Source organism: Streptopelia decaocto (genome assembly GCF_964273445.1).
Source record: "Streptopelia decaocto genome assembly, chromosome: 1".
Taxonomy (NCBI): Eukaryota; Metazoa; Chordata; class Aves; order Columbiformes; family Columbidae; genus Streptopelia; species Streptopelia decaocto.
The window spans coordinates 26,587,528-26,609,642 of record NC_138663.1 but is presented as its reverse complement, the minus strand read 5'-3'; the positions used below and the strand labels follow the sequence as shown (position 1 = coordinate 26,609,642).

Here is a 22,115-nt window from a genome sequence, read left to right as displayed (position 1 = left end):
GGAATCAGCTACGGCACATGCTCGGGGAACCACAAATATCAGGAAGGGTTTTTTTGAGAAACTGGAAGGAAAGCAAACTTCAGGACTCCCCTGAAAAGGGGAGATGACAGCAGGTATAGAGGAGGAAGCCCACATCATGGAAGGGTATTTGCAGTGTTGAATGGCAGACCAGAGGAGGAGCACACACATGCATAGAGGCGTATTTCAGTAGACCTTCTTTTCCCAGAACACCTTGCTAGAACCATTAATTTAGTATTAGGAAAAAAACATGCCAGTACAATGTGTCTGGCCATAAAAAAACCCAAAACACTACAGAGACTGCTATGAATACCTTCAATATCATCTGCATCTCCTAAACCTAATTCCTCCAACAGATCTGCAAAACAAATCAATCAGATGCTTTACTAAATACTCCTCTCCAGAAAGATTATGAAGCTAAACCCAGAACCACATGAACTAAACGTTACCTGATTCCTGCTGCCTTTTTTTAGGAGAGGTTTCCTTCACTTCCAAAGCAGATTCTGGAGTCTTCAGCTAGAAAAGACACAATCCAATGACAATAGGCCAATTTCAAAGTAACCACATACTATTCAATGAGGACAGCAAGTAGCCAATCTGACATGAACAAATACTTACCTGGGAATTGCTGGGTTTCTCTGAAAAGCCTGGAGGTTAAAAAAAAAAATGTTTTGAAAAATGTGATTTTATTTAATTGAAGGTCTCTTTTACTCCATTCAACATCACCAGGTTTACAGCTAAGTATTAGTTGAAAGCATTCTTTCATCAAGAGTATGATGCCTAACATTCAATTTGCCTCATCATATAGCATTTGTAGGACTATACCAGAAATGGACACCACACACTTCCCATCACGCACCTTGGATTTAAAAAACAATAATCACAAAACTAGGACAATTCATGTGAAGCAATAAGGTCGGGCTTGTTGAACGAACAAAATCAAAATACTTAGTCCTTTTGAGGAGCTGAATCCTGTTTTCTAAAAGGATTATTTGTAAAACCAAATCCGGTCTGCTATAGCGAATGATCACAAAACAGCGCAGCAGCGCTACGACTGCAATTCTGCAAGTGGTTTGTGTGAAGGAGTATTTTCCTTTCCATTGATGGGACACGGCAAGCATGGGTGCAGACACAGAAACCTCACGTGTCATTCAGCAAAAGGAAAAAAAAAGAAAAAAGAAAATCGAGCTAGTTCGCATCAAATTGTTCTGGTTTAGCTTGCAAGGAAACAAACAAATGTTGTTTGGTTGTCATCTGCATTTGTAGTATAGTTCCAAATACTTTTTTTTCCTTAAATGTTGTCCAGCATTAAATCATTTCCAAACCCACACAATCTACTGGCCCACCTATGTTTCTCAAATCCTCTGCTTAATTCTTTGAGTTTGAGTCCTCGCATGAAATGAGTCCGTGAAGTGTTACTAAGAACGGCTCCACAGCAAAACTTTTGGATCAAAAAAAAAAATATTAAAAGCAAACGGTATTTGATTTCACTTCACTTGGTGGTCTAGCACTATGGAAAACCTTCGAAAGATCACCATAATGACCTTTCACCCCCTTCCCACAGGGATTTTAAATTTGCCTTAGTGGAATCACACAAAGCAGACTTCCATGACAACTACTCAACAAGTCGATTTAGAAGCTCCCAGGAGCTTGTCAAGTTTTGCTTCTAGCTTACTAAACTCAAACTGGATTAGCTTCTTCAGTTGTCCTATTGTACCTATCCTAGAAGCAGGATCGACAAACCACCTGGTAAAGGAGAAGTTCTTCTGGAAAGAGTTCTACCCCAAGAGCAAAACTTCCCTGCCATCCTATGCTCAAGATGCTAGGGAGACAGTATCACAAAACACAGGCAGAAACCCTTAGCAACAAAACCTGAACTTTCGGTCCCATTTTAGCTCCTAGGCAAAGCGAAACAGAAAGCTATCAAAAATTAAGCTGGGGGTAAAAATGTTTAGCCAGATCACAGCTTTCTTCCTATGCGTTAGCATCCAGTAACGTTTAAGTGTTCAGGCAGGTCAGTCCTAAAACACATACACTTTCATCATCATGCAACAAGAACCTGAATCCAAAAAAATACAAACACGTCCAAAGAACACACAGAATGCAAACAAGACAACTTCCTTTACAAAGTGGCCAGCAAGCGCTATGATTACTGGTGTTAATTCAAACAGTAAGCACTTCATTGCTATAGCATGCACCCACATCGGAACAGCATTGCTAAGACAGACACTGATAAAAGTTCACTTTAGTCTATAAATGCCTACAGACAAACATCTAGTCCCCCAGGAAGTTACCGTTGTTGCATTCCTCGGAGACAATCTTGGAGTATATTCCTTGTCTGTCTGCAGCTGGGAGAAACACACCGGACGATACTTCCCTCAGACCTTCACAATTCGACTCTATAATCTAAAACATATGCGTGACAATTGGTACAAATACATTTTCAACTCATTTCTACGCAAAAAGCCAACTTGCACAGCATGGTATCAAGTATATTAGAGGTACAAAAACCTTTTATAAGACCCCAGGAAAGGACACACCAAGATTGTGTGTGTTTTCAGGTCTTAGGCAAAAACCTCACAACTCATCTAAACTGTTCTGTCACACTGAGAAACTGGACAGCCAGAAAGGAAAACTAACATGGCAACTCAAGATGTGGGTTGCGAACCAATAGCTGCAGGTCTGTGGTGATCCAACTTCTGTACTGAACTAGTAGCTGACATTCAAGTTTCTGCTTATGTTTCTTAGGCACGTATCCTGCATGGTGACGGAATACATCGATACTCCCAGTCACAAGGCCAATTTGGATTGAATGAAGACTAGCAAGGCAGAGCTTACAGAAACTCAGGCTACCCCCCCCCCAAAAAAAAAACGGAAAGAAATAATTTAGTCCTTAGTCCTGTATTTTTAAGAAGGGGGTAGGAAAGAGTTTGTTTTTATTTCTCACAAGCAAAGCCAGAGGGGGTTAGCTACAGACCCTGCTTATTTTCTTCTAGCCCGCCTATTACCACAGACAGAACTAAAAGGGCACATACAGCCAGGATGTGCGGTATCTCTGTTTAACCCGACTTCCAAAAAGGGCTGCAGTACACCTCCAAAAGGTAGAGGGAATCTGATCAGAAGCAGCTAACCGTCTAGGTTATAGACCCTAAGGAAAATCGCTGACCAGGTCAGCAGAACAGGGCTGCATGGTGAAAAAGCAACAATCCTGCCAGGCCCTGGTTACAAACATGGAGTAGAAGCAGTAGAAGAGACGAGCCTTATCAGCGTTAGGGCTCAAGGCAACAGCAAGCTCTCAAGTGCTTCTGGATCTTACTCCTCCCCTCCATGCACCCCTTCTGGTGGGGACCCCTGAGTCTTCCACAGACAGTACCTCGGAATCCCAGGGAGAATCATTATCTTCCTCTGCTCCCTCGGCTGGCAGGGCACCTATAAATGAGGTAACAAGTGAGACACTGAGTGGTTTTAGTTCACTCTGCTTTTCCCCGTCGGTCAAGCCCTGCATCCAAAAGATGCGCAGTGGTTCTCTTGCTAAGGACAACCTAAGAAGAGAGTGTTTCTTCACGCCTGGTCACATCATGGTATTTCCTTTTCACTGCCACCTCCTCTTGCCTCCTTTCCAGCAGAAGATGGATATGCACAACAGCTGACACAGCTACAAGCAACACCCAGCCCAATTCAGGAAGACACTCCTGCATGCTGCAGTCCGGTGAGATACAGAGTTTAGGTCACCCGCTCTCCAGCCTACAGAACCAGAATCTGGCACTTACTACTGCTTTCCGCTGCACAGGAGGTAATGTAGAAACACTGTCCAAAACACCCTCACACTAAAATCATGAAGCAACAACGCGCGTTTTGTAGCGCCACCAAGAAAGCTCTTCCTGGACAGAGGGGTGTTACCCTGCACCTTCCCAGACGCTCAACACCTCAGCATTGCCACTGAAACACAGAGTATGGGCTCACAGCTCCAACACACGCCAAACACGCAAAAGTTGTTTCTATCTTAGGGGATTAACATCCAAATCTCTTCTCTACCAGACAAACAAAAGGTTCAGTCTCAGTGGGTTCCTGGCCAGATGCGACTATCTTCATTTAGCTCTTTTAAGCTACTCCATTAGGTAAAACTGACTCAGGATTCACTCATGTGACTTCTAGTGCTCTCTCCAATGAGCCTTTACCACTCCTCTCTCCTCTGAGATTTCCCTCCTCATCAATTGTCTTCCATAGTGATTTTGTGCAGATGACAGTGCAAAGCAGCTACTCTTCTATACAGAAAAGATAGGAACAACACTACTGATCCAAGCTGACCCAACACTCTTGACCCAAAAACATATTTCAATAAGTTCTGATGAGTAGTAACAAAGTAAATAGATCGGGAAATCTAATCTCTCATTGAACACTCAGTTGTGCAAGATACTGCACCTTTTTTCCAGATTTATGAAATAAACTTGTGAAGGATGGCATTCAGGCCTTTTAGAGTCATACAGCTTTGTGCCGCAGGAACTGTGATGCTTTGCTGAAGCCATCTAAATTGCTTAAACCAAAAGCCAACCATAAAAGTTGGAAGGAAATTGTCACATGTACTTCTTAACACTTGATCTTCACGATAACACCTGGGGAAACACTAACATGGCACTAATGAATAAAGACACACCAGAAAAGTAGCTGACACGAAACGAGCTACGAAAAGGTGGTTGTTCTGTGTTTGTAATATTATACAAACGTATATACAACGTAATGATCCGCTATGGGGCTACATCTCACATTATTGTGTAATACAGACAAAACCAGCACTCATGCTTGAACAACTTTTAACAAACCTCTATGCATCTTACAAAAACGCTATCACCACAAAACAAAGGGCACAAGAGGACCTGCTCTTGCTTACCCACTGCAAAGACATGAGAGAGACGAGAAGAGCGAGAGGAAGAGGTGGTGGAGAGGAGGACTGGAAGAGCAAGAGGAGAGAGAGAGATTTTTCCTAGGGAGAAGTTTAATCTCTATTATTGCCAAAAGAAATATGGTACTTTTTTTATCCCCCTAAAGCGAGGATGCCAAGGTGCTTGGAACCATTTGTATTCTATACTTCAAAGTTACAAGTTCACGTACTTGCTGACAGATCTGCTCACCTCTCTCTCATTTCTATTTTCAATAGCTGAATGTAGCAACTCTTAAAAACTCATCTCAATAGTAGATATGGAAATCAATAAACGTTAAAACAAGGAAACTAAAAAACCACTGAAGTCATATATCCTCCCTCCAATTTCTAGTGGACCAACTAGCTGTGTCACTTTTATCCTTGTTTCCAAAAACAGAGAATTCCTGGCAACACGCTGACACTGTCATTTCCTCCCACCTTGTCTCTCTTCCCCGCTTCCTTCCCCTGCCTCTGAACCTGCTGGGCAGTTTCCAGCCTCAAAGGAATGTATTTGCTACACGTTCCAAAGCAACTGCCAGACAGGTAGAGAAAAGCCAGGGAAGCAATCATTCCTGCTACGTACAGCTACCGGATGAGCCCAAGAACGATCCTTTCTGTCTCACCTGCAGCACCTGGACAGCTTAAATTGCAGATCCCTAGCCCGGAATCAGCTACGGCACATGCTCGGGGAACCACAAATATCAGGAAGGGTTTTTTTGAGAAACTGGAAGGAAAGCAAACTTCAGGACTCCCCTGAAAAGGGGAGATGACAGCAGGTATAGAGGAGGAAGCCCACATCATGGAAGGGTATTTGCAGTGTTGAATGGCAGACCAGAGGAGGAGCACACACATGCATAGAGGCGTATTTCAGTAGACCTTCTTTTCCCAGAACACCTTGCTAGAACCATTAATTTAGTATTAGGAAAAAAACATGCCAGTACAATGTGTCTGGCCATAAAAAAACCCAAAACACTACAGAGACTGCTATGAATACCTTCAATATCATCTGCATCTCCTAAACCTAATTCCTCCAACAGATCTGCAAAACAAATCAATCAGATGCTTTACTAAATACTCCTCTCCAGAAAGATTATGAAGCTAAACCCAGAACCACATGAACTAAACGTTACCTGATTCCTGCTGCCTTTTTTTAGGAGAGGTTTCCTTCACTTCCAAAGCAGATTCTGGAGTCTTCAGCTAGAAAAGACACAATCCAATGACAATAGGCCAATTTCAAAGTAACCACATACTATTCAATGAGGACAGCAAGTAGCCAATCTGACATGAACAAATACTTACCTGGAAATTGCTGGGTTTCTCTGAAAAGCCTGGAGGTTAAAAAAAAAATGTTTTGAAAAATGAGATTTTATTTAATTGAAGGTCTCTTTTACTCCATTCAACATCACCAGGTTTACAGCTAAGTATTAGTTGAAAGCATTCTTTCATCAAGAGTATGATGCCTAACATTCAATTTGCCTCATCATATAGCATTTGTAGGACTATACCAGAAATGGACACCACACACTTCCCATCACGCACCTTGGATTTAAAAAACAATAATCACAAAACTAGGACAATTCATGTGAAGCAATAAGGTCGGGCTTGTTGAACGAACAAAATCAAAATACTTAGTCCTTTTGAGGAGCTGAATCCTGTTTTCTAAAAGGATTATTTGTAAAACCAAATCCGGTCTGCTATAGCGAATGATCACAAAACAGCGCAGCAGCGCTACGACTGCAATTCTGCAAGTGGTTTGTGTGAAGGAGTATTTTCCTTTCCATTGATGGGACACGGCAAGCATGGGTGCAGACACAGAAACCTCACATGTGTCATTCAGCAAAAGGAAAAAAAAAGAAAAAAGAAAATCGAGCTAGTTCGCATCAAATTGTTCTGGTTTAGCTTGCAAGGAAACAAACAAATGTTGTTTGGTTGTCATCTGCATTTGTAGTATAGTTCCAAATACTTTTTTTTCCTTAAATGTTGTCCAGCATTAAATCATTTCCAAACCCACACAATCTACTGGCCCACCTATGTTTCTCAAATCCTCTGCTTAATTCTTTGAGTTTGAGTCCTCGCATGAAATGAGTCCGTGAAGTGTTACTAAGAACGGCTCCACAGCAAAACTTTTGGATCAAAAAAAAAAATATTAAAAGCAAACGGTATTTGATTTCACTTCACTTGGTGGTCTAGCACTATGGAAAACCTTCGAAAGATCACCATAATGACCTTTCACCCCCTTCCCACAGGGATTTTAAATTTGCCTTAGTGGAATCACACAAAGCAGACTTCCATGACAACTACTCAACAAGTCGATTTAGAAGCTCCCAGGAGCTTGTCAAGTTTTGCTTCTAGCTTACTAAACTCAAACTGGATTAGCTTCTTCAGTTGTCCTATTGTACCTATCCTAGAAGCAGGATCGACAAACCACCTGGTAAAGGAGAAGTTCTTCTGGAAAGAGTTCTACCCCAAGAGCAAAACTTCCCTACCATCCTATGCTCAAGATGCTAGGGAGACAGTATCACAAAACACAGGCAGAAACCCTTAGCAACAAAACCTGAACTTTCGGTCCCATTTTAGCTCCTAGGCAAAGCGAAACAGAAAGCTATCAAAAATTAAGCTGGGGGTAAAAATGTTTAGCCAGATCACAGCTTTCTTCCTATGCGTTAGCATCCAGTAACGTTTAAGTGTTCAGGCAGGTCAGTCCTAAAACACATACACTTTCATCATCATGCAACAAGAACCTGAATCCAAAAAAATACAAACACGTCCAAAGAACACACAGAATGCAAACAAGACAACTTCCTTTACAAAGTGGCCAGCAAGCGCTATGATTACTGGTGTTAATTCAAACAGTAAGCACTTCATTGCTATAGCATGCACCCACATCGGAACAGCATTGCTAAGACAGACACTGATAAAAGTTCACTTTAGTCTATAAATGCCTACAGACAAACATCTAGTCCCCCAGGAAGTTACCGTTGTTGCATTCCTCGGAGACAATCTTGGAGTATATTCCTTGTCTGTCTGCAGCTGGGAGAAACACACCGGACGATACTTCCCTCAGACCTTCACAATTCGACTCTATAATCTAAAACATATGCGTGACAATTGGTACAAATGCATTTTCAACTCATTTCTACGCAAAAAGCCAACTTGCACAGCATGGTATCAAGTATATTAGAGGTACAAAAACCTTTTATAAGACCCCAGGAAAGGACACACCAAGATTGTGTGTGTTTTCAGGTCTTAGGCAAAAACCTCACAACTCATCTAAACTGTTCTGTCACACTGAGAAACTGGACAGCCAGAAAGGAAAACTAACATGGCAACTCAAGATGTGGGTTGCGAACCAATAGCTGCAGGTCTGTGGTGATCCAACTTCTGTACTGAACTAGTACCTGACATTCAAGTTTCTGCTTATGTTTCTTAGGCACGTATCCTGCATGGTGACGGAATACATCGATACTCCCAGTCACAAGGCCAATTTGGATTGAATGAAGACTAGCAAGGCAGAGCTTACAGAAACTCAGGCTACCCCCCCCAAAAAAAAAAACGGAAAGAAATAATTTAGTCCTTAGTCCTGTATTTTTAAGAAGGGGGTAGGAAAGAGTTTGTTTTTATTTCTCACAAGCAAAGCCAGAGGGGGTTAGCTACAGACCCTGCTTATTTTCTTCTAGCCCGCCTATTACCACAGACAGAACTAAAAAGGCACATACAGCCAGGATGTGCGGTATCTCTGTTTAACCCGACTTCCAAAAAGGGCTGCAGTACACCTCCAAAAGGTAGAGGGAATCTGATCAGAAGCAGCTAACCGTCTAGGTTATAGACCCTAAGGAAAATCGCTGACCAGGTCAGCAGAACAGGGCTGCATGGTGAAAAAGCAACAATCCTGCCAGGCCCTGGTTACAAACATGGAGTAGAAGCAGTAGAAGAGACGAGCCTTATCAGCGTTAGGGCTCAAGGCAACAGCAAGCTCTCAAGTGCTTCTGGATCTTACTCCTCCCCTCCATGCACCCCTTCTGGTGGGGACCCCTGAGTCTTCCACAGACAGTACCTCGGAATCCCAGGGAGAATCATTATCTTCCTCTGCTCCCTCGGCTGGCAGGGCACCTATAAATGAGGTAACAAGTGAGACACTGAGTGGTTTTAGTTCACTCTGCTTTTCCCCGTCGGTCAAGCCCTGCATCCAAAAGATGCGCAGTGGTTCTCTTGCTAAGGACAACCTAAGAAGAGAGTGTTTCTTCACGCCTGGTCACATCATGGTATTTCCTTTTCACTGCCACCTCCTCTTGCCTCCTTTCCAGCAGAAGATGGATATGCACAACAGCTGACACAGCTACAAGCAACACCCAGCCCAATTCAGGAAGACACTCCTGCATGCTGCAGTCCGGTGAGATACAGAGTTTAGGTCACCCGCTCTCCAGCCTACAGAACCAGAATCTGGCACTTACTACTGCTTTCCGCTGCACAGGAGGTAATGTAGAAACACTGTCCAAAACACCCTCACACTAAAATCATGAAGCAACAACGCGCGTTTTGTAGCGCCACCAAGAAAGCTCTTCCTGGACAGAGGGGTGTTACCCTGCACCTTCCCAGACGCTCAACACCTCAGCATTGCCACTGAAACACAGAGTATGGGCTCACAGCTCCAACACACGCCAAACACGCAAAAGTTGTTTCTATCTTAGGGGATTAACATCCAAATCTCTTCTCTACCAGACAAACAAAAGGTTCAGTCTCAGTGGGTTCCTGGCCAGATGCGACTATCTTCATTTAGCTCTTTTAAGCTACTCCATTAGGTAAAACTGACTCAGGATTCACTCATGTGACTTCTAGTGCTCTCTCCAATGAGCCTTTACCACTCCTCTCTCCTCTGAGATTTCCCTCCTCATCAATTGTCTTCCATAGTGATTTTGTGCAGATGACAGTGCAAAGCAGCTACTCTTCTATACAGAAAAGATAGGAACAACACTACTGATCCAAGCTGACCCAACACTCTTGACCCAAAAACATATTTCAATAAGTTCTGATGAGTAGTAACAAAGTAAATAGATCGGGAAATCTAATCTCTCATTGAACACTCAGTTGTGCAAGATACTGCACCTTTTTTCCAGATTTATGAAATAAACTTGTGAAGGATGGCATTCAGGCCTTTTAGAGTCATACAGCTTTGTGCCGCAGGAACTGTGATGCTTTGCTGAAGCCATCTAAATTGCTTAAACCAAAAGCCAACCATAAAAGTTGGAAGGAAATTGTCACATGTACTTCTTAACACTTGATCTTCACGATAACACCTGGGGAAACACTAACATGGCACTAATGAATAAAGACACACCAGAAAAGTAGCTGACACGAAACGAGCTACGAAAAGGTGGTTGTTCTGTGTTTGTAATATTATACAAACGTATATACAACGTAATGATCCGCTATGGGGCTACATCTCACATTATTGTGTAATACAGACAAAACCAGCACTCATGCTTGAACAACTTTTAACAAACCTCTATGCATCTTACAAAAACGCTATCACCACAAAACAAAGGGCACAAGAGGACCTGCTCTTGCTTACCCACTGCAAAGACATGAGAGAGACGAGAAGAGCGAGAGGAAGAGGTGGTGGAGAGGAGGACTGGAAGAGCAAGAGGAGAGAGAGAGATTTTTCCTAGGGAGAAGTTTAATCTCTATTATTGCCAAAAGAAATATGGTACTTTTTTTATCCCCCTAAAGCGAGGATGCCAAGGTGCTTGGAACCATTTGTATTCTATACTTCAAAGTTACAAGTTCACGTACTTGCTGACAGATCTGCTCACCTCTCTCTCATTTCTATTTTCAATAGCTGAATGTAGCAACTCTTAAAAACTCATCTCAATAGTAGATATGGAAATCAATAAACGTTAAAACAAGGAAACTAAAAAACCACTGAAGTCATATATCCTCCCTCCAATTTCTAGTGGACCAACTAGCTGTGTCACTTTTATCCTTGTTTCCAAAAACAGAGAATTCCTGGCAACACGCTGACACTGTCATTTCCTCCCACCTTGTCTCTCTTCCCCGCTTCCTTCCCCTGCCTCTGAACCTGCTGGGCAGTTTCCAGCCTCAAAGGAATGTATTTGCTACACGTTCCAAAGCAACTGCCAGACAGGTAGAGAAAAGCCAGGGAAGCAATCATTCCTGCTACGTACAGCTACAGGATGAGCCCAAGAACGATCCTTTCTGTCTCACCTGCAGCACCTGGACAGCTTAAATTGCAGATCCCTAGCCCGGAATCAGCTACGGCACATGCTCGGGGAACCACAAATATCAGGAAGGGTTTTTTTGAGAAACTGGAAGGAAAGCAAACTTCAGGACTCCCCTGAAAAGGGGAGATGACAGCAGGTATAGAGGAGGAAGCCCACATCATGGAAGGGTATTTGCAGTGTTGAATGGCAGACCAGAGGAGGAGCACACACATGCATAGAGGCGTATTTCAGTAGACCTTCTTTTCCCAGAACACCTTGCTAGAACCATTAATTTAGTATTAGGAAAAAAACATGCCAGTACAATGTGTCTGGCCATAAAAAAACCCAAAACACTACAGAGACTGCTATGAATACCTTCAATATCATCTGCATCTCCTAAACCTAATTCCTCCAACAGATCTGCAAAACAAATCAATCAGATGCTTTACTAAATACTCCTCTCCAGAAAGATTATGAAGCTAAACCCAGAACCACATGAACTAAACGTTACCTGATTCCTGCTGCCTTTTTTTAGGAGAGGTTTCCTTCACTTCCAAAGCAGATTCTGGAGTCTTCAGCTAGAAAAGACACAATCCAATGACAATAGGCCAATTTCAAAGTAACCACATACTATTCAATGAGGACAGCAAGTAGCCAATCTGACATGAACAAATACTTACCTGGGAATTGCTGGGTTTCTCTGAAAAGCCTGGAGGTTAAAAAAAAAAATGTTTTGAAAAATGTGATTTTATTTAATTGAAGGTCTCTTTTACTCCATTCAACATCACCAGGTTTACAGCTAAGTATTAGTTGAAAGCATTCTTTCATCAAGAGTATGATGCCTAACATTCAATTTGCCTCATCATATAGCATTTGTAGGACTATACCAGAAATGGACACCACACACTTCCCATCACGCACCTTGGATTTAAAAAACAATAATCACAAAACTAGGACAATTCATGTGAAGCAATAAGGTCGGGCTTGTTGAACGAACAAAATCAAAATACTTAGTCCTTTTGAGGAGCTGAATCCTGTTTTCTAAAAGGATTATTTGTAAAACCAAATCCGGTCTGCTATAGCGAATGATCACAAAACAGCGCAGCAGCGCTACGACTGCAATTCTGCAAGTGGTTTGTGTGAAGGAGTATTTTCCTTTCCATTGATGGGACACGGCAAGCATGGGCGCAGACACAGAAACCTCACATGTGTCATTCAGCAAAAGGAAAAAAAAAGAAAAAAGAAAATCGAGCTAGTTCGCATCAAATTGTTCTGGTTTAGCTTGCAAGGAAACAAACAAATGTTGTTTGGTTGTCATCTGCATTTGTAGTATAGTTCCAAATACTTTTTTTTCCTTAAATGTTGTCCAGCATTAAATCATTTCCAAACCCACACAATCTACTGGCCCACCTATGTTTCTCAAATCCTCTGCTTAATTCTTTGAGTTTGAGTCCTCGCATGAAATGAGTCCGTGAAGTGTTACTAAGAACGGCTCCACAGCAAAACTTTTGGATCAAAAAAAAAAATATTAAAAGCAAACGGTATTTGATTTCACTTCACTTGGTGGTCTAGCACTATGGAAAACCTTCGAAAGATCACCATAATGACCTTTCACCCCCTTCCCACAGGGATTTTAAATTTGCCTTAGTGGAATCACACAAAGCAGACTTCCATGACAACTACTCAACAAGTCGATTTAGAAGCTCCCAGGAGCTTGTCAAGTTTTGCTTCTAGCTTACCAAACTCAAACTGGATTAGCTTCTTCAGTTGTCCTATTGTACCTATCCTAGAAGCAGGATCGACAAACCACCTGGTAAAGGAGAAGTTCTTCTGGAAAGAGTTCTACCCCAAGAGCAAAACTTCCCTACCATCCTATGCTCAAGATGCTAGGGAGACAGTATCACAAAACACAGGCAGAAACCCTTAGCAACAAAACCTGAACTTTCGGTCCCATTTTAGCTCCTAGGCAAAGCGAAACAGAAAGCTATCAAAAATTAAGCTGGGGGTAAAAATGTTTAGCCAGATCACAGCTTTCTTCCTATGCGTTAGCATCCAGTAACGTTTAAGTGTTCAGGCAGGTCAGTCCTAAAACACATACACTTTCATCATCATGCAACAAGAACCTGAATCCAAAAAAATACAAACACGTCCAAAGAACACACAGAATGCAAACAAGACAACTTCCTTTACAAAGTGGCCAGCAAGCGCTATGATTACTGGTGTTAATTCAAACAGTAAGCACTTCATTGCTATAGCATGCACCCACATCGGAACAGCATTGCTAAGACAGACACTGATAAAAGTTCACTTTAGTCTATAAATGCCTACAGACAAACATCTAGTCCCCCAGGAAGTTACCGTTGTTGCATTCCTCGGAGACAATCTTGGAGTATATTCCTTGTCTGTCTGCAGCTGGGAGAAACACACCGGATGATACTTCCCTCAGACCTTCACAATCCGACTCTATAATCTAAAACATATGCATGACAATGGGTACAAATGCATTTTCAACTCATTTCTACGCAAAAAGCCAACTTGCACAGCATGGTATCAAGTATATTAGAGGTACAAAAACCTTTTATAAGACCCCAGGAAAGGACACACCAAGATTGTGTGTGTTTTCAGGTCTTAGGCAAAAACCTGACAACTCATCTAAACTGTTCTGTCACACTGAGAAACTGGACAGCCAGAAAGGAAAACTAACATGGCAACTCAAGACGTGGGTTGCGAACCAATAGCTGCAGGTCTGTGGTGATCCAACTTCTGTACTGAACTAGTAGCTGACATTCAAGTTTCTGCTTATGTTTCTTAGGCACGTATCCTGCATGGTGACGGAATATATTGATACTCCCAGTCACAAGGCCAATTTGGATTGAATGAAGACTAGCAAGGCAGAGCTTACAAAAAGGGCTGGAGCACACCTCCAAAAGCTAGAGGGGATCCAATCAGAAGAGCTAACCATATAGGTTATACCCTAAGGAAAATCGCTGACCAGGTCAGCAGAACAGGGCTGCATGGTGAAAAAGCAACAATCCTGCCAGGCCCTGGTTACAAACATGGAGTAGAAGCAGTAGAAGAAACGAGCCTTATCAGCGTTAGGGATCAAGGCAACAGCAAGCTCTCAAGTGCTTCTGGATCTTACTCCTCCCCTCCATGCACCCCTTCTGGTGGGGACCCCTGAGTCTTCCACAGACAGTACCTCGGAATCCCAGGGAGAATCATTATCTTCCTCTGCTCCCTCGGCTGGCAGGGCACCTATAAATGAGGTAACAAGTGAGACACTGAGTGGTTTTACTTCACTCTGCTTTCCCCGTCGGTCAAGCCCTGCATCCAAAAGATGCCTTCTGCTCCTACTCTGAGACCTGAGGTAAGGACCAAAGTGCTCAACTCTGAACAAGCTGGTAATGCTTTCAAGCACACACAGCTGTGGCACTGGAGAGACCCTCTACATTTTAAAACTGTAGAAGGTGAGGTACTAGAACAAACAGCTCTCAGCTTAACTCAAATCTCTCCTAGCCTTCAGCTAAGAACAATCACAGCTTTTCAATCCAACAACATGGGCCAGTAAGGGGAATACTGCTGTTACACCCAAGACATTTTCTTAGTCCTCCATTTTTTTATCATGTGTGCGTTGTGTTCAGATTAATTCAGGGACAACAGAGCAATGCAAGCAAGAATGGTACTTGCTTCATATAGCATTACTGGGAATCCAAAATCATAATTGCAGTTCTTCAAGAATTAATGAAAAGGAACAAAAGCTGCTTTCCTTCTCTGCCAATGCCCACTAGCATTCACAGGCAAGGGAAACATTTGCTGTCTTAGAGGTCAATCACCATTTTCTTTCATTTACTGTGCATTAACATTTAGAGAGGAATAACTGGGACTAGTATTTACTAATTCATTTCTCTCACCAGCATTTTCTTTTGAAGCGTTGTGGACTTGATGGTTGTCATTACAAATAGAATTCTTCACTCCCTCAAGAACTGCAGTTTGTAGCTTTTCACCAGTGTCTTCTTTCTCCTGCTCCTCCTCCTTTTCTTCCCATTCAGGTGATTCTCCCTAAAAGAAATGGATGAAAGCAGCTGGAAAGAGCAGAAACAAGCACCTTCTTTGCCACCCATCGACAACTTGAAAAATACTTTTCTTGTGTAAGACAACAGGGAAAATTTATTGAGCTTTGTTTTACAAGACTTTCAGTTTTTCCATGGGAATCTGCATGAGTAGAAAGCAATGCCTAATGTTCTAAGTCTCACCTCCAGTTCTGCAAAGCCCCTGAGAAAAATTCAATTGATTCCAGAAACAGTCTACCGCCTATTCTTTTTACTGCAAAACCACTGCAACCAATATAAAAAAATATGGAAAATGTTGCCTGATACTATTCTTATACCTAAGAAACTGATTTGGCTAGCAGTGAGACATTTTCTAATACCAAAAAGGATGATTGAAAGATGGGTATATGTGAAGAATAAGTATTAAGAGAAATCCAGTTTACTATTTGTTTCTTACCTGTATCACCCTTAGAAAATAATGTTGTCATTGGATCATCCCTATATGCTTACTTTGGTGCTTGAGTGAAATGCTGCTCTTAAATTTTCTTGACTGCTCTTTAAGCACAAGTTTTCCCTTTCTTGCTTCAGGGCTTCCTCAGTATCTTCATCACCCACACATTCAAGAACAACAGAGTTTGGTCTTTGGCTTTCAAGCTTTGGGCTTTTTGCTGCATTTCTGTCAGCATTTCTGTGAAACTTCTCCTGAATCATGCTTTTCCTATTCTGGCTTTCTTGTGAATCTTGCCAATTATTTAGATTTTGAAAGACAGCTTGTTTTGGCACTGACTTGCAAGATACTTCATTATTCATTATCTTTGGAGACACAGAAGTTACATTTTCATAACACCCAGCTATAAAAACACAGGAGTATCAACAGATTCCTCCACCTTTTCATCAAGTTCTTTACTTATTTTATGATCATCATCACAGACATCTCCAGTTCCACACCAAGCTTCCCCTTCATACTTAGCATTACTAAAATACTTCAATTTCTCATTAATTTCCCCTTTAGGTTTTGTTTTCTTTCCCTGCTTCTCCACCTGTATGTCTTTAGACTGAGTTTCTTCATCTTCCTGATCTTCCTCCTCCTGTTCTTCTTTGAGGCTTTTCTTTGGTGACTTAGGACTTTCAATTGTAGAACCATCACCATCGTCTTAAAGCATAAGAGAAGGAAAAACACGTGTGAACCAAATGAGCTATGTAAACAGAAAAAAGAAAAAAAAAGAACACCCACAAAAACCAAAACCCTACTTATCAAGTCTACTTTTATATATCAGGATATCATACAATCTTTTCCAAATAGCTTACTCTTTTTCCTGAACTTCTGGGAAGCTTTCATTAACAGTGTCAAGTTTGGCTTCTGCGGCTTCTGTAAATAAAGATTTATTTAAGCAAACCAATTTTTTTAAAACGGTAACAAAAACAAATCCTTTGTTCACATCAAATCTTGAACAGTAAATACAATTGGCTTGTCCTTTTGATAGTGCTCAGGTGCTTCCTCCATCCTATAGTTCTAACTACGCAAACACTTCTCACATATGCAATTCAGTAAGTATTTCACCCCAAAACACTGCGCAGACACCTTTTGCAAATTCTTTCCAAAACTATGTTGAGATGCATAAGAGTTCTAAACGTCTGGTTTTAATATTTGTAAAAGTCAGCTGTATTTACGATTGCAGTTTCAGGATGCTTGCTTGCAAATACACATAACACAAGTAACTGTTAAGATCCCTAGACTGAATGCATAAATTAGTACCTGCAAGTACACTTACTAAAATATCCCTAAATTTAAAAATCATGCCAGAAAAATGCATCATTTCTATTTAAATCAGTGCAAGAAAATTAAACCATATTTAAAACTAAACATGCTTGTATCTCTACCATCACAGAGAGGGTTCAACTAGTACACTCAGGTTCCTCACCACTGCAGAGTCCCAGTGCAACAGATTAGATGCTCCGGACATCACTGCAGAAGTTGAAAACCATTCAGAACTTCAGTAAGAACAGCTATGAGAGCTTGTAGCTGACAGAAAGAATACTACCGAAGCATTCAAAAGAGAGGGAAAACATGCAGTGTGAGATCACATGCAAGCATGGAATGCCATCTCATAGCAGAAAAAAGATGACCCATTTGAATAAGTCATCTATTGAGTGCTCTTGAGGAACCTGACGAGGAGGAAAGGAGAACTAGGTGATGAAGGATTTCAGTAGATCTTGGTAAATAAATGCCCTTTTTCTGAGCAGTTAGGATTCTATCACCAAATTTACAGGAAATAATAACAATGTTTGGAGAAGAACAGAATAGGTTAGCATAGTAACTTATCAACTTGCAGGGTCTGCAAATCTGACTCAAATGAACAAGAATAAATAAAACCATGTGGTTGTTTATCCCGTCACCTATTGCTCTTTTGCCCCAAACCACAAATCTACTGCATGCTTGGCCACAGTCACAGGTCTTTTAGGGAAAAACTCACAGCAGAAGAGAGGCTGGCAGGCCAGAGGCTGCTTCTAAGGAGAAAAGAATATTGGCTGGAACTGCAGCTTCTGTCAATCCCAGAGAAAACTTGCCTTCAAATCACTTATTTTTGCAGAACATTTTTCCTGTAAAGGCACCGTACCTTGGGGGTAAAATCGAGTTCTTCTTCCTCAGAGGTATGCCAACTGTCATCACCCTCCTCTTTCTCAGAGCTTCTTAAAAAGCAAAGCAAAATGAGTGCTGTGTCTCTCAAATGATTCCTCAGGTACGTGCTAGGTATTTTCAAAGTCTTACCTTATTGAGTCTCCTTGGGAAGAGTCATCTATTGCTGTGTAAAAATTCATTGACATGTTGAAATTAGATTTGGCATGCAAAAAATTAACCAATACATATAAATATCTCACATGGACAACTCTAAAGGTCATAAGAGAATGAAACTTTGGGCAGTCAATTCAACACAAGACAACATGAATGAATCTATTTCCAAAGCGACTTATTTTTCAAGCCATACTGAATTAAAAAAGACAACAAAAATACCAGAGTTCTCTCTCCTTTGGACTCTTATGTCCTACAAGTTTAAGAAACACCTCTAAACTAAAAAGTAAGCATAGTAGGAATACGCTATGTTTCTTAACCGTTAACATAATGCTGGGGGTTTAGCAAAATACTAAGTACATGAACCTCTGAAGTACTCATATTACACATGAGAACACATCACATGCAGAGATTTTACTACTCTATGTAACATGTATAACATGATGCTACATGCTACACTACCTAATGCTCTACCCAGTTACAGATTAATCTGAAAATGTAAAGAAAAAAACCACAAAGTACAGTTAAGATCTCAAGCTTATCCTCAGGTAGAAGAATCACCAGCAGTTCTCTATGCTGCACAGAAAAGGGCATTCAACAGACAAAAGGGGCATAATAACCAGGGCATTCTATGCTACACACCAAGCTTTCGTCAGCGGTATGAAGGCAACTTGGATATAGGATCATAGGACAAATCAGGTCAGAAGGGACTTCAGGAAGTCTCTTAGCCAACACCTCTTCAAGACAGGCGTAGTGAAGAGGTCAGATAAGGTTGTTTAAGGCTTTATCCAGACCAGTCTTGAACACCTCCAAGGAAGGAGACTGTACAACCTCGCTGTTTGACTGTCCTTATCACAGTGCAGCTTCTCACATTCAGTTAGACACTCTCTTGTTTGTGTTTATGCCTCTGGTGTCTCCACCTCCTGTCATGCAGCACTGGGAAGAACACGGCTTTGTCTTCGCCTCATATGTACTGGAAGCTGTGGCAAGGTCCCCTTCAAAGTCAGTTCTTCTCTAGGCTGAACAAGCCCAGTTTCCTCAGCCTCTGCTCAAAGGGCAAGTACTCCTGCCCTAGACAAACTGGATGGCCCTCCACTGAATTTGCTCACTGTTGAAAGACCAGTCCCTCTTGCACTGGGGGCTCAAAATTGTACCCAGGGAGCTGGACACACTCCAGTGAGTTGCCAAAGAGGATGGACAATCACTTTTCTCAGTTTCTTGGCTATGCTGCTCTTAATACAGCCCGGGACACTGTCGAGCTTCTCAGTCGCCAGGGCACTCTGCTGGCTCACGCTCAGCTCACTCCCTGCCAAGACCCTCTGGTCCTTCTCAGCAAAGCAGCTCTCCAGCCAGGCAGTCCCAACATGTTTTGTAGCAAGAGGCTGTTCCTCTCTGTGTGCAGGACTTGGCATTTGTCCTTGCTGCATTTTGTAAGACATGCCTGACAGTCCTTTTCTCCAGCTCGCCAAGGTCCCTCTGAATGGCAGCGCTGCCCTGGAGCGTATAGAATGATCCCCCCAGTTTGGGGCCATCTGCAAACTCAATGAGAGTGCCCTCTAGCACATCGCTGATGTCCTAATGAAATCTGCACTCAAGGAATCCAGCCTGAAGAGTGCTAACATCTCAACTATCAACAACTAAGATGAAACAAAAGGGCTCTTCAAGTCCCAAAACGAAAGGGAAAACCAAACAAATATAACCTCCACAGAGCAGCTATTTCAGCACTCCTCAAGTTCTCAATAACTAATTCTTGTTAACTATCATAACAAAATGAAGTTGTTTATAAACAGGAGATGGAGACAGGTGACCTCCCATGAAGTCACATGCTGACAACCAAACTGAGGTGTTGGGCAAAGTCATTGAAGACAAAAGAAAACAAAGGCATACCATGCTGGAAGACATCTCTTCTACTACCAGTAAACCACAAACAAGCATGCAAATTGTGTCTGTTCTAAAGACAGGGTTTATGTAGGAACTTTGATGAGTACATCTCCTGACCTGAACAAGGCTTTCAGACCATGAAATACAGTAGACATGTTCAGTGTAGACACGTCACACAGACAAAACCTAGAGGCTGAAACTTCCAGTGCAAGCTGAACTAGCTAAAATACTAACACAGTCTCCGATTTTTAATGTTTCCTATTACAAACACATAATATTTTAAAAGAGTAATTATTTTTACGTTCTGCAGCTTCCTGTAAACTCAGTGCTCTACAGTCTAATCTACCTGCTAACGTCCCAAGCTGAATGAAAACATGCCTCTTAGAACTGGGGGGTAGGGAGGAACAGCCAGTTACAAACTCTTGACACAATACTTCAGATATATTTTTGATTAGTACAGTTATAATTAATCAAATCAGCTAAGGAAGTTATCCGAACTTCGGCTTTCAATGTACGGTAACTTTAAGCAATGATCGAAACCAGGTCACATTGCCTGTTAGAAGGCAACAGAGGAAGTTCATGAGCATGCTTTCAGACAGACCTTGATGCCCTGCCACAGAAACGGGATCTAGAAAAGCTGTCTCTGGGGATTACATGTTTCCCCTTTAACTGAAGTCTATTTCCATTTTGGAGCAATCAAAGAACATATTTAAAAAAAAACCAAAAAAAACTGTCACTGATGACACAAAGCAAACGATTCAATAACAAATGTCTCATGCAAAACATGCAAACAAACAAAAAGTGCCCAAAGACTGCTCACAAATCTGATTTATAAAAGCAAACCCATCAAAATAGGGTCCTCCAGGATACAAAACATCATAGATGTATTTGTACATAATACAACGTGTTTCATATTTGAAATGCTACTGTACAGAATACCTTTCCTTGATTTTCCTGTTCTTGATGTGTAGTTAGGAGATTGTTGCATTTCTATATCCATTTAGGAAAAGGCATGAAAAGGACAGACGAAACAGTGACATCAGAATAAAGTTCAATTCCCAGAAATTTGGAAAACATAAGCAGCACATCAACAAAGCTACAGCAATGGGAGAATGTACTACAACTACGAGTCTACTCTACAGTTTTAAGTGCTAGAAATGAAAACAATCACAAACGGCAGAACTCTACTCTCAAGGGACAGTGTCAAACAGTGTAACTTAATTTACTAGCTCCATGTAAAATACCTACATTCCAACATTTTGAAATACTGCAACAGATTACCAGAAATGTACTGCTAACTTGATTAGTTCTCATCTAGCATAGACTGCAAACGCAATTCCTTCGTATTTGTAGAGTGCTTTATACATACAGCACACTCAAAACCACTCCCTCTAAGCATCCCAAAAAGCCCTAAGTGCCAACAACTAAACTTTGGACATACACTATCCAGACATTTTGAAGGAAATCTTGGCTCCACCACTACACAACTTCCAGCCATTATGTTATCTACAATCATTCAAGTTACAGTTTTAGCATGCTTGTTATCCCTCACTGAAAAAGCAGCCCAGAAACATGTTGCCTTAAACCAGCTCACCTTAAAAGCTGTGTCAGTTGGTGCCTGATACATAGGACCCTCCTACATCAGTGTGAAGACAAGAGAGTCCTGCTTACATTGATGTGACCATGCTAAACTGCTGACATGCGGCAGCCTACGCCACCAACCAGAATGCAGACATGACAAGCAGTCTGAATGAATACCCTGTTCCCTCAGCACCATAGGGCAGGCCACAAGTGGACCAAAACAGGTGCGTGGACTGTTGTGAGTGTCACGCATGCGTGTTTCTGTGCCTGTGCATGTCTGTGTATTGTGGGGCAGAAGTTTTAGAATATAAATCACCAACCACCTGCTCCACCCATCCTATTTAGTAAAATTTTTTATTTTAATAGTGAGGTTCTGTTATTGCAGCTACCTGACACCAAATTTCTCTGTGGTAAGGAAACATTTGTCTCAGAGCAGAAGGGTGTCCTGCTGATATTGATTTTACTCTAAATACATGTAACGGATGTGGCAAAAGGATTCCTACCAAAAAACATACACTTAAAGACCTCAAGATGGTTTCGCATCCCATCTCCATTTCTTGGTTTTCTTCAAAAGTGATACAGGACAACTTTTCCTGACCTCAGGAGATGTAAATCACACTGAAGCACTCACTTATTTTCCAAGAGCTCTACGATTAAAA

General features: G+C 41.6%; 1 protein-coding gene across 1 annotated transcript in view; it reads right to left on the bottom strand.

Moving 5' to 3' along the window:
• LOC309435151 (uncharacterized protein) overlaps nt 1-22,115 on the bottom strand; it is a gene marked incomplete at its 3' end in the record, with an annotated part of 86,790 nt that overhangs the window by 52,493 nt on the left and 12,182 nt on the right. The window contains exons 7-24 of the mRNA XM_082043069.1: nt 20,815-20,865; nt 17,974-18,007; nt 17,822-17,894; nt 16,512-16,572; nt 16,244-16,356; nt 15,066-15,213; nt 14,354-14,409; nt 13,513-13,624; nt 11,835-11,863; nt 11,666-11,732; nt 8,991-9,046; nt 7,913-8,024; nt 6,236-6,264; nt 6,067-6,133; nt 3,392-3,447; nt 2,313-2,424; nt 637-665; nt 468-534 (exon numbers count right to left, since the gene is read on the bottom strand). Coding sequence (XP_081899195.1) covers nt 468-534; nt 637-665; nt 2,313-2,424; nt 3,392-3,447; nt 6,067-6,133; nt 6,236-6,264; nt 7,913-8,024; nt 8,991-9,046; nt 11,666-11,732; nt 11,835-11,863; nt 13,513-13,624; nt 14,354-14,409; nt 15,066-15,213; nt 16,244-16,356; nt 16,512-16,572; nt 17,822-17,894; nt 17,974-18,007; nt 20,815-20,865 — 1,272 coding nt within the window. The remainder of the gene's footprint in view (nt 1-467; nt 535-636; nt 666-2,312; nt 2,425-3,391; nt 3,448-6,066; nt 6,134-6,235; nt 6,265-7,912; nt 8,025-8,990; nt 9,047-11,665; nt 11,733-11,834; nt 11,864-13,512; nt 13,625-14,353; nt 14,410-15,065; nt 15,214-16,243; nt 16,357-16,511; nt 16,573-17,821; nt 17,895-17,973; nt 18,008-20,814; nt 20,866-22,115) is intronic.